The 15,709-nt window shown below is 39.5% G+C and overlaps 1 protein-coding gene across 3 annotated transcripts in view; it reads right to left on the minus strand.

Annotated features, from left to right (window-relative positions):
- The window catches only part of vti1a (vesicle transport through interaction with t-SNAREs 1A), a 110,793-nt gene that overhangs the window by 78,131 nt on the left and 16,953 nt on the right, over positions 1-15,709 (minus strand). For 2 of the 3 annotated variants that reach the window (XM_006791149.3, XM_006791151.3), the window contains exons 4-5: positions 9,243-9,320; positions 4,244-4,264 (exon numbers count right to left, since the gene is read on the minus strand). In XM_006791149.3, the coding sequence (XP_006791212.1) occupies positions 4,244-4,264; positions 9,243-9,320 (99 nt within the window). The remainder of the gene's footprint in view (positions 1-4,243; positions 4,265-9,242; positions 9,321-15,709) is intronic. The other variant, XM_006791150.3, reaches the window with a different exon arrangement.

A 15,709-nucleotide genomic window follows, 5' to 3' on the forward strand; every position in this document is an offset into this window, starting at 1 on the left:
ATAAAATGGTCTTGCGGTAGGAAACTGATAAGTAGACGGCGAACGGCGCTGGATGCAAGGTGTGGTGTGGTTTTGGTAAAGGTTGTGGTAGAAGGGGTTTGGAGGTGGCGTGGAAGTGGTAGTGGCACCAACAGATATGGTGTCAGTATACATGTGGGAGAAAACTGATACCAAGCTTGGGCTATAATGAGCCCCTATGGATCAGCTGCGATGCAGGGGACGCACTGACATGCAACGCTTAAGCTAATACACCTAGACCACGGCTGCAGTGCCTGTGTGTGCCTGGGAGCATGAGGCAGCCAGGGATACTGACAGAGTAGCGCACTCCCTGGGTTCTTCAAAGAGCTCAAGTGATTAGTATGTTATCATTACCATTCGAAACGTGATTTTCCTATTCCCTCTCGGCAAAGGTGACACGTCTCGGGGAGACGGCCGGCAGACTCGCTGCGATGGAAAGCCACTTCAAAGCTTTATCCTCCTGAATTTCTCTCTCTCTCTGTGTCTCTTCTCTCCCTCGTTCTGTCTTCTTTTAGGCCCGGGGGGAGGGTTGGGTGTGTGAGGTGGAGGCGAGGGGAGGGAGGGGGGGCACTGGGGGGGTTGGTAGTGGTGGCAGTGGTAGTATACGTGTGTGTGTGTGATCATTAGAATAATGCATCCTGAGTTTCACAGTGACAGAACCTGAAGGAAAGGGTTAAAGTTCAGCCACTAAGAATCCAGTAATGGCAGACTATGATAGCCCTAATAATGGAACAATCCAGCCACGGACACAAGATGATACCAGGGAAAATAATGAAAAGGAACGTGTACAAATTAAACTAAAGATCGTTCACTGCATTGCCACAGTCAGTCAACACAGATAAAGAGATTAGACATAAAGACATACAAATTACAATGCAGTATCTCTCACAGTCATGCAATATTGCTCCAATGTTGCAGGACCAAAAATAGTGAAATTGTTCAGGTTTTCAACCATTTGTTTTTATTCTGCAGCAAGCAAGCAAGCAATCCTTGTCAGCAATTTTTACTGAGAGAAATGCAAAGTTGCTGCTGGTGTTCTACACTGTCCCAATTCAAGACTTGACCCTTGCGGTTCTCATATAACCACTGTAAAAACCTTCAGAACAAGGCAAAGACATGCACAGAGCACAAATCATACCTGATCCTCTCATGGAGCCTTCTAGCAAAAGATTAAAATATAATATATGATAAATATTGTGCATCTGAGAGTGCACCAGTGTGCCCCGCCGCCACCACCACCATTCCTACCTATGTATGTATGCCTTTTCATCTGACACCTACATTTTTGAACAAAGATCTTCTTAGGAACCACAAAAATGGTGTTTTTCTGTTGTGCTTTTTTGCGTCAAGAAACACTCTTCAGTTGTAAGTTATTAACAGGGAGCCCCAGAACAATGCAGCTGTAGCTCAAAAGAAATCTCTCCCCTCTTCTTTCCTTCTCCTGCCTTCTTTCAATATCAAACACAGGCGGTTACTATCACCATTTTCCAAAGTTCAGATGATTTCCTTATTATTTCAATAAGGGTGGGGGAGAGTCAAAGTGAATAATGATGACAGCTGTGATTCAGACTGACTGTGTGATCTTCTCTGCCGTTTGTTTGGGACTTGTAAGACGAGGAATTACAAGTGTCAAACAGCTGTGAATATGGGTGCTAAATATTTAAACATGTTTTTCAGCTGAAGAAAAAAGTGCAGTTTTTTAAAAGCAAGGCTTAAGTGTGTATAAGCTGCGCCAGCCTTTGATTCAAATGCAGGAAGAGCAAAAGGGTAAAAGACTGCAATGGTGACGAGGGCAAAGATTCAAGCCCGATTACACAGACTGGACCATTCCAAATAGGGTAGACAGGTGAGGTAACTCAAGATGTCTTCTGACCCTGAGGCTAAGAGGAAATGCTGAAAAAAGTCGGTAGAAGAAGGGGAAACAAAAGTAAAGCTAAATAAAAGGAAAAAAGAACAATAACATGGCATCTGGGCCAAGCTGGCACTTTAAATTATGGATAGGTGTGAATGGAGATGCTTTGATAGGAACTGAATTACTCTGTTTCTTCAGAATCCTTCTTGAATAAAGTCTCACTCGAAGGCACATTTAACAACATACTGTAACTATAGCTACAAAGACGAGTTCAGGGCAGGACAACAATATAATGTAACCTACAATAACTAAAGAACCTGCCTCTCAGAGCGCAAAATACAATTTATATAGACTTAAGAATACATGCACAATATAAAGCTAAATATGTGTATAATATCTGTTTATCGACAATGAGACAATGACTACGTTCAAATTAAGGTAAGCTGATGTTGAACCTACCATTAGTAGCATTACTGGGCAGTCCAAGAAAAGACAAACTCTAAAGGCTAGACATGTAATTAAACAGTTATAAGACATTTCATTTTAACCTGAAGTATTGATACTCCAGTAAATAATAAAGACAATATACACAACAATAACATGATTCAAGCACAGTGATAGATGTTTGAGACAGCCCAGTAGAACTTTACATATCAAATGAATCAAATAAAAAATAAAACTAAAGCAAATCTATGAGAATTATACTCAGAATTATACTTATTTACAGGATCTGTGTCACAATTAACAAAACTATTAAAATAATTATAACATCAGTGATATTAACACCTACTATTGCTAACCAAGCTGAACAATTGTTATGAATAATATAGTATTTATTGATAAGTCACCTCTTTAAAATATCATTATAATAATTACATATATCAATACCATACAGTTTCAAATATGGTAAGCTAATAAGTTAAACAACAAGTTAACAAAGATGTTAGTTTCTGCATGCAGTTAACTTTTTATTCATTTTTTATCATCATCATTGCTACTATTATTAACGTGCAATCCTATATATACAATATATTTGGATATGCAGAAACCAAAGGAGGTAAGGAGGGAAGAAAGAATAAACATAAATATAAATTTGTGAAAATAAAAACAGATCTATACAGACAAACTTAGTTTCTAGGAGAATTCACAATTCAAATGATCTTGCAGGGCACTATGTAGCTCTCTCAAGTTCCCTTTAATAGCTTGACAATCCAGAAAAAAAATGTTGTGGTTTGCATTTTGGTTTCCACTTTTCTGCTAAGTCAAAACAATAGTTTAGCTGTTTTGTACATTGATATGCTATAAAAGCTGATAATCCACAACCTTTCTATTAAAAGTTTCAAACTACAGTTCCTCAAATGGCCACTTGAGGCCAGCTTCAAAATCAAGTCATTGTACTTCAATATCAAACTTTGCAGTAGAACTAAACATGATTATCGTCTGGCACAAAATCGAATTGGTCACTACAATAAAAGTTTCCTGTGTATGAGAGAAGGAAGTGAGATGGGGGCATGTGTGTACTAAATCCAACCAATTTAATACCACGGTGAATATTGTCACTTTAACTTTAAGGCTTCTTTTACATACAGTCTATGGAAACAAGGGTTAGTGGATGGCTTGATGAGTTTTAAGAGGATGTGAGTCATATGCTATAGTCTTCAGAATTCCTTCAGCCCAGATTAACACCTCTGGCAGATTTTGGATTGATGTGTTAGTTAGTCCTCTCCAACATCATCATCAAAAGACCAAATGAATGAGTATCTTTTGGAAGAATGGCGTTCCTTCCCTCCAGGAGATTTCCAGGGACTTGTGCAATCAAAGCCAAGGTGCGGCATGTGGTGGCCCAACATCTTACTAAGCATCTCTTTCCTTTCATTTGTAATCAAAAGCACAAAACAAATACTAGCCTACAATGTGCACTCTTAAACACATAACAAAAATCACTAAAAAATAACCTCAGTGTTTTTTTACTGCACAAGCAGCTTTTTTTGGCCTCATATTGAGATATTTAAAGAACAGTAAAACGTTTCAAGCTGCCATTCCTGATCAAAACTCAAAAGCTGACCAAGTTCTTGAAAGTTTTTGGTCCCAATAACTGAAGGAACTCTGAGTTTGACTCCCTAATATTTGCCCTTAAACAATTGCATCAGAAATAGTATCTCATCTTCGCTTCCTGATATTTATAGGAGGGGGAACTTGAGGGATTGGCCCTAAGTAAATTGATTATCTGCGGTTCGGCCTCTAAACTGTTCAATCAGACATCCAGAAAGTGTCCAAATGAGTGGTTCTAATTTTCTAACAAAGAAAGGAGAGCAAATAGGTAGTTTCATACGGAAAGCAGAACTTAAATTCTTAGATCAGAAAAGCACTTACCTCTTCACGCAACTTTACCAACTGCATCGTGAGAGCAAAAAGGAGAAGAAAAGAAGGATGGAGAAAGTGAAAGATAGATTTAAAAAAAGCAGAAACAGTCATATGGCTGGATAGAGAATTAACCTTGACGATTTATCTGTTTGCATGTTTAGCATTTGGAAATCACAAGACAAACACATTAAACGGAGCTAAACACGCCGCTTGGGCTGACTTTTTTTGAACAAACAAAGATCAAGTCCTGCTGCTGTCACATTAAACAAGCACAGGGAATGGATCGTTCGACTCGCAGAATCAACCGAGATTATCAAGGAAGTCACATTACAGAAATTGATATAGCGAGAGAAAAGAAAGAATGAGTAAAATCTGGTTTGCACATTTATAGTAAGATTAAATGTTGAGCGAAATTTTCTCATCTGTCACTGTGCAATTCTCTGCAAAACGAACAAAAAAAGGAAACTGTGTGCCTTTTGGAACCGAGTTATAAAAATGCTGAGGCACATTATTTTGCATCGCTGTTTATCAATGCTGGTAAGCTGTCAATATTTAATGTCTGTTATCAATCGCATTAAAGGTGCAGATTGTTCAGCGTATGCATGGAAAGCCATGTAAGGCTACAATTGTGTATACATACAGTACTGCTTATTATTAGGACAACCATAGATCATGAAAAATGAATCTTAGCATAGCTATACATTTTTCATGAAAGAGAATAACAAATTTAAAGTGAAGTAAATAAGAAATGCTATTCCTATTCCCTGTCCTGGAAATTCTTGCATCTCTGATAATGAAACAGACATGTAAGGGAGGGCAGTAATCCCATTTGCCATTAATTATGCCCAATCACAATTAAAAGGTTGGTTCCCTGGCCTGTTCTTAAGTTAGGGTTGCAGAGGAGGAAGGCTTCACGTAGGAATGCAGCACAGTTGGAAGAGAAAGAGGAAGGACGCATTTTTAATGTGTAAGCCTTGTAAAGTGATTTTAATTAATTTAATCTAATATTTAATTGGTCACTATTACAAAGGTAGTAGCTGTAAAAGGAGACTTAGGGCCACAATTACTTAAACTATTTATTTGGGATCATTGTGAACAATATAGGAGGAAAATCTATTTAAATTAAAACTATGACTTAACATTTGCTTTTATCTTATACCAAAATTCAAAACAACAACGACAACAACAACAACAACAACAACAACAAAACAATACTGCACTCCCTAAATTTCCCTCTCCTGTATTTATAACAAAACTAGTAAACACAGTCAAAGAAATTTGTCATAAATAATGAATTCAGGATGAGTCTGTGCTCGACAAAAACTGACTGAAAAATAAAGAAACTCACACATTATAATCTTGCATTTGCCACAGCATATCCCACTGTAATTTTAGAAGCATGTCAAAAATAGTTCTTGCATCATTTTTGCTTATCATAAGTATATTTCTGTGACATTTCAGTGAGTAAAAAAAATATTGTCAATATCTGTAATGTGGGAGGTAAACAAGTATAACTCCATGTTTTTATAAAGAGCTCTTACCCTTGAAAATGTCGGCAGTAACAAGGCGCACTTTAGTGAGGAAACACTCTTTTCTAACTTAAGCAACAACTCCCGCTAAGAATGCATTATTGAAGAGGCCAAAGTTTAAAACGACACTGTGAATGTGGTTATTTGGGGCTTGAAAAAAACCCCATCAGATCCTGCGATCCCTCGCCACAGCTCTGCCATCAGTCAATGGATACCAAACAAAACTTGTTCTAGCTCATTTGTGCTGCCTGACTGATTGCAAGTCCTTGTGGAGGATTTGTTAAAACTATATGAGGGGCATGGTGAGCTGTTTTTCTCGTTTCTTCCTGTTTAGCTTTATTTTTTCTTTGGCATCCATTCTTTATTCTGGCCAGTGATGCTCGTGTTGCTCGAGAGATATACAGCAGTAAATACAGAATATTGTAAATGGTATAATTACTCCTGCATGAGCGTAGTTCCTTGTGTTTTTGTGATGCCAGCCAGTATTCAAAATTGCACTGCTGCAATTTTTCTGTTATGATAATCAGCAATTTTTTTTTTTTTCAAACAAAAGATTTTTTTTTTTTATCCAATACGGAATTCGATACAAGTGGTAATCTGCTTCCTTTGTAGCCTGTAAAATCTGGTCCATGCCGGCTCAAACCAGCACAATCTCTTGTGGCCAAGCCTTCTGCTGTGACTGAAATCGAAACTATTCCGTATAGTGTTCGTGTGTGAAAAATGTGTGCGCATTTGTTGCTTTGTGTGTGGCGTCTGTGTGTGCTGACAGTGTGTGTGTGTGTGTGTGTGTGTGTGTGTGTGTGCGTGTGTTGCATGCAGAGGAAACAGAAAGGGAAAAAAAATGTGCAATGGTAGCCTACCACATTATTAAAAAAATGAGTGATAGTGCCAATTCAGTCTCTGTCCGCATACAGATAACGAATAAATGCCGAACTCTATTAAATCGTCCTTTAGCCATTATCGCAGGGCCAACACGCCATTTTCAGAACTTATGACGGTTCCCTATTTACTTAGCTATAAATCCTTGCCATGTAACCAACAGATTTGTGACTGGTAATGATCTGCTCAGCCAGGGCTATATGAAATGATCCTGACCTCTTTCAGATCGTCAGGAATTAAATTGACCGACTTGCCCCGGCCCCCACCATCTTTTCCCCTCTCCTATCACCGCCGTCTCGTTAGATAAAAAAAAACCCTGAAGTTGCGAGTACTCCACTCACAGCAAGACCAAGACAAGTATTATCTCCACAAGTTTTTAAATGAAAATGAGGCAAATACGGCACCTGGAAGAAAAAGGATAAATGTATATCATCTATTTACTTTGCTTTTGCCCCCGAGATGAACTCTTTCTTCGGCTTTGTATGGGTGTGTGCGTGTGCGCGCGTTTGTAGGTGTGTGTTTGTGTGTCTGTGACAGTTTTAGATTAGTTTTGAATTTAAAGTTGAACAGACATTATCACCATTCATTAAAGAGTTTTTTAAATAAAAAATTTAACATTCTAAGTCCCAGAAGTCTATTCAATAAATACATTTTGTGAATATAAAATGAAAGAAGAGTAATAAATCACATATTTTGGCTCATTTTTTTAAGGGCATCATGTTTGACCTAAATTCCCCAAGTTAAAAATGTCTTCCTCTTAATTTAAAATTAATAAATAATCTAAATTTTATTTTATATATGTGGATTTGTAATTTTTTAATATATATATGATTATGTTATTATTAAATAGGATCAAAAAATAATGGCTGGATTTGTTCATGTATTTAAATGTCACGCTTTGCTACTTTTATTTGTACATGCATGGATTAAAGCCACATATTTTATCTTAACTTAGAAATACAATTATATTAAATATATATATTAAATATAAGAATATTTTTATTAATTAAAATACAACATCAGCTTTCAAAATCCTAGAATGTAAATTTATAGTACTATGCCACAATATTAATCCTAAACTTTTTCTTTATTATTTTCCTCTCAGATTTATACATTTCAGATTTACAAATATTCGTTTTAAATATTTCAGATACATTTTTAATGAAGGGGAAATAAGATTTGAAATGAAATGGGATCTGGATTTCCAGCTTTTCCTTGACAAGATTTTGATAGGACCCATCAGAGTCTCAAATGTGGCATTTCTGACAGCAAATCTCCTTCTAACTTCTGCATAAAATGTCGGAGCCACTTTTGTGTCTCGCTAATTTGCCAAGAATATGCATATCAATTACACATCTTGGCTCGTGATACATATGTTTCTAAGATGCGTGGTTCATGGGTCATCATTGAAATGGTAATAGGGAAATGTTCAAAAAAACGAGAAAAAAAACAGACAACTTTATTTAGCTTTGGCTGGGTGTGAATCATCTAAATATACTCGCATAGCGCTGTGAAACTAAATGTGCACATATGTATTCATCTTTCTTCTTTTTAGTATGTGGAAAGCATTTATTTGCGTGTGTGTGTGTGTGCGTGCGTGTGTGTGTTAAGACACAGTAACCTCTGCAAGAAGACAGCTGACTCTAAAGGCAATATATAATTAGTCAAAAGACATTTTGTCATAGTTGAGAGTGGCTGAATACAGCTGTGAGCAGTGCTGCTGGTGTATTACTGTTTGACTGGAAACAATTTATTTAAAATTAAGTTTAAAGAGTGTGGTATATTTTTAGCAAATTAAAACTGCAATGCCTTCTTAATACAAACCCCCCTCAAAACTGGTGTAAAAAAATCTTTTGTAAATATTGCTGACGTTAAAGGAAAATTGCTCATGTGCTCATGTTGTTTACATCCCCAGATTCAACAGGCTGGACTGATAGCACATAAAAAAACCCAAAAACAAACCCAAACAATTGTGAATACACTGATAGCTAACAGCTAAAAATGATTAAAAGGGCCATTAAAAAATAAGATTTCTGTTTGAAGCTTGACATGATATACTAGATCAAATTATTTAGTGACTAAATAACTTTTATGGAGTACTTTTTCAATTTCTTTCAGTCATCAGTAAGGGAACACATAATTCACCGCTGGAGTTCACAAAAAGACAAGAGAGTAAGCGGCTGTGTGTTCATTTTTGTGTGCGAGTGTATGTCTTTGTGTGTGTCTTGATCATGAGGATCTATTATGATCCTAAGTCCGTCCCCGGCTGGAGAACAGCTGTGGGACGGTTGGAGCAGGGAGGCTGGGGTTTTGGATTGAAATCTGTGTTTAAGTGTGTATTTGTGTTTAGGTGCACTGCTTGTGTTTGTGTGCATGTGTGTGTCGGTCACAATCTGGCTGTGTCCAGACACTGGTCCCATGCCCCGAGCCCGCTCACTGCTAGCCCAGCTTTGCATTAAACAGTGTTACTTCCGCATGGCTTAGTGACAATGGTGTGGTTTCAGCTCTCGATGGCTGCTCCGATGGGGCCCACCTCCCCACCCTAGGGGCCAGTCAGCCACCCACACTGGTCTCATTTGGGCCCCTGATTAGCACCTTACCTGGCTCTCCGAAGAACTGGCGTCATCCCCCAGGAGCTCGTTGCGCACCTCATCACTGTAGGCAATGCGTGACCTTTTCTGCAGGAGGAGGAGGAAGAAGAAGGACAAAAAGAAGAAGGAAGAAAAAGAGGAGAGCAAAAAGAGAAAACAAGTGGGGAAATATGGCTTAGTACTGTTGTTGATGCAAAAACACAACAGGCATTCCTTAAGCACGAGAGCCCCCTAATGGAACTCGGTGACAAACCAAATCAAACATGGAGGGTGTGTATATGTGTGTGTTTGCCCTTACAGCACATGTACCAGCAACAAAGCAGTGTTCAGGCTTTGTGCCTATGCCTCCTTCCAAGGTGATCGACTTTACCTCGTGCACTTATGCCACAGCAGTGGTGGCAAAGAGCCCCAACCACACACACATATACACCTTGCCCACTTAAACAAATACAAGTTGAGGGATAAAAAACCCATCCTGTGTGCAGGGAGAGGCTGAGGAACCAGGGACAGGGGAGAGGGCCAGGGAGATGTATTATGAGGAAGTATCACTTGTCAGCGCTAAATCTTTTCTAGGGGCTGTCACTGCTGTCATCCCAGTGCAGTGGCAGGCTCTGTGATAACACCAATGCTGTGACTCAGACAGGGAATAATTCATCACCCATTGGCGGCCCATCGGATTTGGGGTTGCCTCTCTCTCCCTCACACACACGCACGCACACACAAACTCTCTCACGCTCTCTCTTTCTCTGACTCCAGATAGGCTAGAATAAGAGGGAATCCATGTCCCCCCCACCCGAGAAAAAAAACACCCAAAAACACAAACACTCAGACACACACATTTCATACACACTTCAGAGTGTGCCACCTCCGATTGTGGAAGAGTGGGCTGCCGTTGTACTGCTTGTTTACAGACGCCCGACCCATGGAAAAACAGCCTCTTGGCATGCCCTCTAAACTAAATACACACCAGCAGCAGACACAGAAAGTGTTTACTAAGCCTCCTTCGCTTTCTGTCACCGCCTTGACAGGGTTTCTAGGTGGGCTGCAGGAGGTGGGCAAAATCAAAGACAAACACCAGCAGAGGAATGAAAATATCACTTTTCCTCAGCACAAATTCTTTCAATTTTTCTATATTTATATTGTAATTGACTAAGTAAATAAAACAAAAGTCGGGGAATAAGCAAAGGAACACCAATTACCTGGTGGGGACATTTTTTTTTCCCCCCTCAAAGGCGCTATCCTTTCCTCCTCTCTTTCTTAACAGTAAAAGTTTGAAGAAGCTATAGCACTAAGCACTTTAATGGTGCCTACCATGACAAAAAGCACAAACCAAACTTGAAAATGCCAATTTGAACATCAGGAGTGATGACATCAAGCTGCTTGATTGAAATAGCTTTGGAACCAATATAAACTGAGCCGGTTGATTTTATTTATTTGTCTCTCCTCATAATCTGGAGCACTGAGTGGAAACTCCTCGCTGATGTGATTTGTTATTATCGTGATGGTGAGGGCCACAGTTCTCTGGAGTAATTACTGACTAGATAGACAACCCAGACCACAAAACCCATAAAGAGCGCACCCAAACAATAGCCAACCACGGGGACCTAACCTAACCACTAAACGCCTACTGAAGAAAAAGACTGGCAGCACAGTCTGAAATAACACAGACACACACCGGTATAAAGGAGCACTCTGTCAAAAGATGCTGTTAAAGTTGGTTTTTGAATATTATTTAACTTTTACCTTAATTGCTCTAATGCTGAAAGAACTAGGGACAGCCAGTTCAAGATAAACTGGTGAAACATGCGCTATTTAAATGGTCATGAGAGCATAAGCATAATTAATGAGATCGTTTCTGATTTATTTTCTGTCATCTGAAGCTCGTCATCCTTTATTTAAATGCCTAATGCATATGTTTATGTATTTGAAACATAATTTAAACCATATTTTGTCGCCGTTAAAAACAAAACAAAAAAAACATCCATTCCAGCGTTGTAAAGCATTGTAAACCTTCTACACCAGGGTAACTGAATGGTCACTGTGTTGCTGTTAGTGCAAGTGTAAGCACAAGAAAAAGGAATTTCAGATTTGTTAAAAATCAGAAAGACAATAAAGACAATATAACGACAGCATGTACACTTGTACACCAGGCACACGCGCACTTTTTTTTTTTGCCAGGAAAAACACCCACATATTCCATTTAAGTCGAGTTTCATCTTAAAGAGCTTCAGTGCAACTTAGGGGGAAAGACGACTTCACCAGTAATTGAGACGAGGAAGCCTGGGAGAAGCATTGATTTGAATGTTGAGGCTTACGTCGCCTTCAAACCATATGCAGGGCTTTTTTGGTATTTCTAAATAGCTGTTTGTTACGGATGAATGTATGAAGGGTTTCTGCAATGAGAACAGAGTAGATAACAAAGAAAGTATAAAAAATGGAAAATGTCATTGAAATGAAAGTGTTGCCGCTACTTTCCCTGTACCTACAGTACACACTCCAGCTTTTGGATTCCCCCTCTGGAAAACAACAGATTCCTAAGTGACTACTGCCTTCCCATTTGATGTAAAATATAAGCAGGTGCAATACTGACTGCTTAATACAGTAACAGATTTTGATTATAAGTTTGGGTGTTTAGTGACAACAGGCACAGTCTCGAGGTCAGAAAGGAGATATCTGGTCTATTGTAAAAACCTTATTTTCCATTAATAATAATTTTTAAAAAAAGCTCTAAAAGGGCTAACTCAATCTATTTACAGTACGTGGAGACAGAGCTCCGCATCTTAAGACGAAACCAACTAATCAGGCTTTGTAATCTAAAAAAGAATACGTGCTTTCAGAAGATACCTTATTGCTCAGAAAAGGGGGGGAAAAAGAGCTTTTTTTAAATCCTTTTGAAAGGTCTGTCTTTTGTCACTTTTTTTTTTTATCTTGGGTGAGAATTTGCTTCTATTCCCGGAAGCACACAAGAAAAGTACAAAAGGTACATCTTAACTTTATGCAAAGTGGCCTGCCTTTAAAAACTCCACGCATCCCGTCAAATGCGGCGATGGAGGTGCTGGTGTCCTGTCAAAAACACACGTTTTACCTCTGTTGACATGGATAGCAGAAAAAAAAAAAAAAGTATTCTTCTTTACTCATCAAAACATAATTACATATGCACGCATAACAATTCATATCAGATATGCTAATCAGTTCAGCATAATCCTCTGAGCAGCAAATGATATTAATTCAATTATAACCAATACATGGATATCTTATTTGTGTACAATTCCTTTATAGTCTATGAGCATGCAATGGTATACTTTTGTTAAATAAACATGACGACTCTTAATTCCTTCATAAACCACTCACAGAAAAACACGTTATTAATTGTAAAATAAATTAAAATAAAATAAAATAAATAAAATTAAAAAAATTAATAATAATAATAATAATAATAATAATAATAATAATAATAATATGACCTTTCAAAATAAATTCAAATCAGTCTCCAATTAAGGTCTCTGTAATATTAAACAAAACTTTCTCAGAAAAATTCAAATGAAACAAACTGAGATCCATATACACATTTCAATGCCCTCCAACTCTCCTCCTTGCTTTTTGCCTGGTGCAACGAGTGACACAAGGACAAGTCGAATAATTGTGGCGCCTAGAAAGCAGAAAAAAAATGTAAACAGTTCATTAGATGGGAAATAAAAGGCATAAAAATACCCAGGGGCAGAGTGTAATGAGGGGCCCTGAAGTTCCTCTGCAGACGCTTTTTCCCTCTACTTTCCCAAGCTTTTCCTTTTCACCCTGCACACACGGCTGGTGGCATAGCATGAAGAGTAATTAACCACATTCAATTTATAGTACTAGGTTCCATTACAAGGTTTTTCACCAGCAGGAGAGCAACTGGGCAAGTTAGACTTAATAACTCTCATGTCTAACGCCATGTGATTGCCTCAAACTGACATTCAGTCCTTTCATTTTCCTCTCCCGGTTGCTCTAGGGATGCACAAAATGTGAAAATCCAAATAAAATTAAGATGAGTGTAAAATGATCTAAAATGAACATCCTGTAAAAATAAATAAATAAGTAAAAAAATATTTCTAAAGTCAGCACAGAAGTGACAATGAAGTGGAGCAGTAAAATGTGTGTTCACAAAAATGTGTGCTAAACTCAAAGGTTATCTATTTCACTTCCTCTCCTCCCCTGCTGTGATATTTTCCCAGGTGATGTGTGGACCAGCGCCAGCAGGCCCCACTCTGGTTCCCCCCACAAGTGGGGGCAGAGGTGGGCTGATGCGGCATGGCGTTAAAAGGAAGCTGAGACCTTTAAGCAGGCACAAGTATCACAACAGCATCTTAAATAATGCATCTCTGCTCGGCAGGGGTTTAACACACACACACACACACACAGACATGCACATGCACAGCCAAGCACAAAGCGAAACACACACACACACACACACACACACACACACACACACACACACACACACACACACACACACACAAATTGTTGTCTAGCATCTTCTACTCTCCTTTAACACAAACAAACTGGGAGAGGTTGTTCAATTAAGTGCTCCTTTTCAATACATCTGATATATTATCAGACAAAGGGAAGCAGCTACAGTTGGGACTGTCGCAGGAGGGTGTCATTTGCGCCTTTGTTTTATTGCGGTCTTTGGTGCCATCGAATCCTTTACTTCTGTCTGTTGTGCGCTTGTGTGAGTGCAGAAGCATACATGGGGGCTACTGTATTTAAGATGGAGGCTTCTGTGAGCTTTTGCATCCCAGGGAACGTACGCGTGCAACATATGTGAACGGTAGCCCGGTGTGTGTTCTCTCCCCTGATAGAAGTGCAGCAGTGGTAGAGAAGCCGGAGCCTTAGATAACAGCATGGGGCCTCTCATTAGCTCACAGGTTGGTGCTTTGGTGGCTTCGACGCACACTGCATTGTGTTCCACCTCCATGAAATACCTCAAGGAGTCTCAGAAAAACGATTGTCAAAAAACACAAATAGAGGTGAATGATCAACAACGGCAAGGCAATAAATGAGCCAGCGACATATCTGAGCAGGTGTGAGGTGAGGAGACTTATTTTAGGCAGACAGAGTGGATCAGCTTCAAAAAGATCATGTCCCTTAATAAAAACCTGACACTGTCTGACACAACTGTGATAAAACTTCTCTTTATTAGTTTGCTTTTTTTAATCTATCAATCAATTAGCCCACAAGCAAACAAGGTTTTATCATTTGCCAGTAGTGGTTTACACCACTCTGATACCATGCTATTTCATTCTTGCACCTGTGTGAATGGAAGGGGGGTTCCCTGTCAAAGTCATTTCTATTGCTAAGTACTGCTGAGATCAGTCAATAAGCCTAACGACTGTAACCACAAAGTGATAGGCCAGGAGACGGCAAGAGAAGGCGGTGGAAGGAGGGGTGTTGAAAGTGAACTCCAAACAAAAGAGCAAATTCAAGAAGGGCTTTGATTGAAGAAACGCCATATAGTTTTTGAAGGCCGAGGGATCATCTCTCAGTGGTTATTTCTTTAAGGCACGAGGGCCCGATTAAACCCAATATTAAAATATGAAGGTGCTTCTAATGAAAAATCAAAGGCCCCATTTCCCCTCCCACACTACCAGTCTTTCCGTGTCTCTTTCACTCCTTCGCTCTTGTTTCATTAGTTTCTTCCTTCCATAGCCCGTGGTTGTGTAGGAGGGGACAGAAAGAAAGATGGAAAGAAAGAAAGTATGAAAAGACAAAAAAGAAGACAGCAAAGAAAATGAGGAAAGAGGGAGGGTTATAGAGATGAGGGACCTAGGTGCTGGTGGTGCAAAACAGAGACAGACAGCATTGGTTGGAGGAGTAAATCAATAGAGCAGAGCCGTCGGGGAGGCGGGCAGCCAGGGCAAGGATAGAGGAGAGGAGAGGGGAACCAGCGCAGGGGCCCGGGCTCCGATCACAACGCTGGCTTCTGGCGTGCAGTGGGGAATAAAGAGAGCCTCCCCAGGTCAGCACCAGAGAAAAAGGTGAGATTAGAGGAAAGTGGAGGAGGTATTTTCACAGAGTGAAGGTGGGAGGGGTTGGAGAGGTGAGTGCTGGAGGATGACGAGGAGGGAGAGTCTATCTATCTGTGTGTGTGTGTGTGTGTGTGTGTGTGTGTGTGTGTGTGTGTGTGTGTGTGTGTGTGTGTGTGTGTGTGTGTGTGTGTGTGTGTTTGTGTGTTTTGTTTTGGAGGGGGGGGGGGCTGGAAATGTGCATACAGGATACCTGGCAAGCCAGGGACCAACCGGCCCATTAGCCTGTGGGCACCTACATATGGTTCACTGAACCCTCTGCTGAGAAGAGCTCCTCTCCTATCAGTCTTCCCATCTTTTTTAAAGATACCTTCACTTTTAACCCTTTCTCTGCTTTGGAAAGAGGCTCACTCCTGACCTCGATTTATGATTCATTTTTGTTTGATGTCTATTCTTGGAGTGTTATCTAAA

This window comes from Neolamprologus brichardi, chromosome 8 (assembly GCF_056152115.1).
Source record: "Neolamprologus brichardi isolate AB-2024 chromosome 8, ASM5615211v1, whole genome shotgun sequence".
In the NCBI taxonomy this organism is placed as follows: Eukaryota; Metazoa; Chordata; class Actinopteri; order Cichliformes; family Cichlidae; genus Neolamprologus; species Neolamprologus brichardi.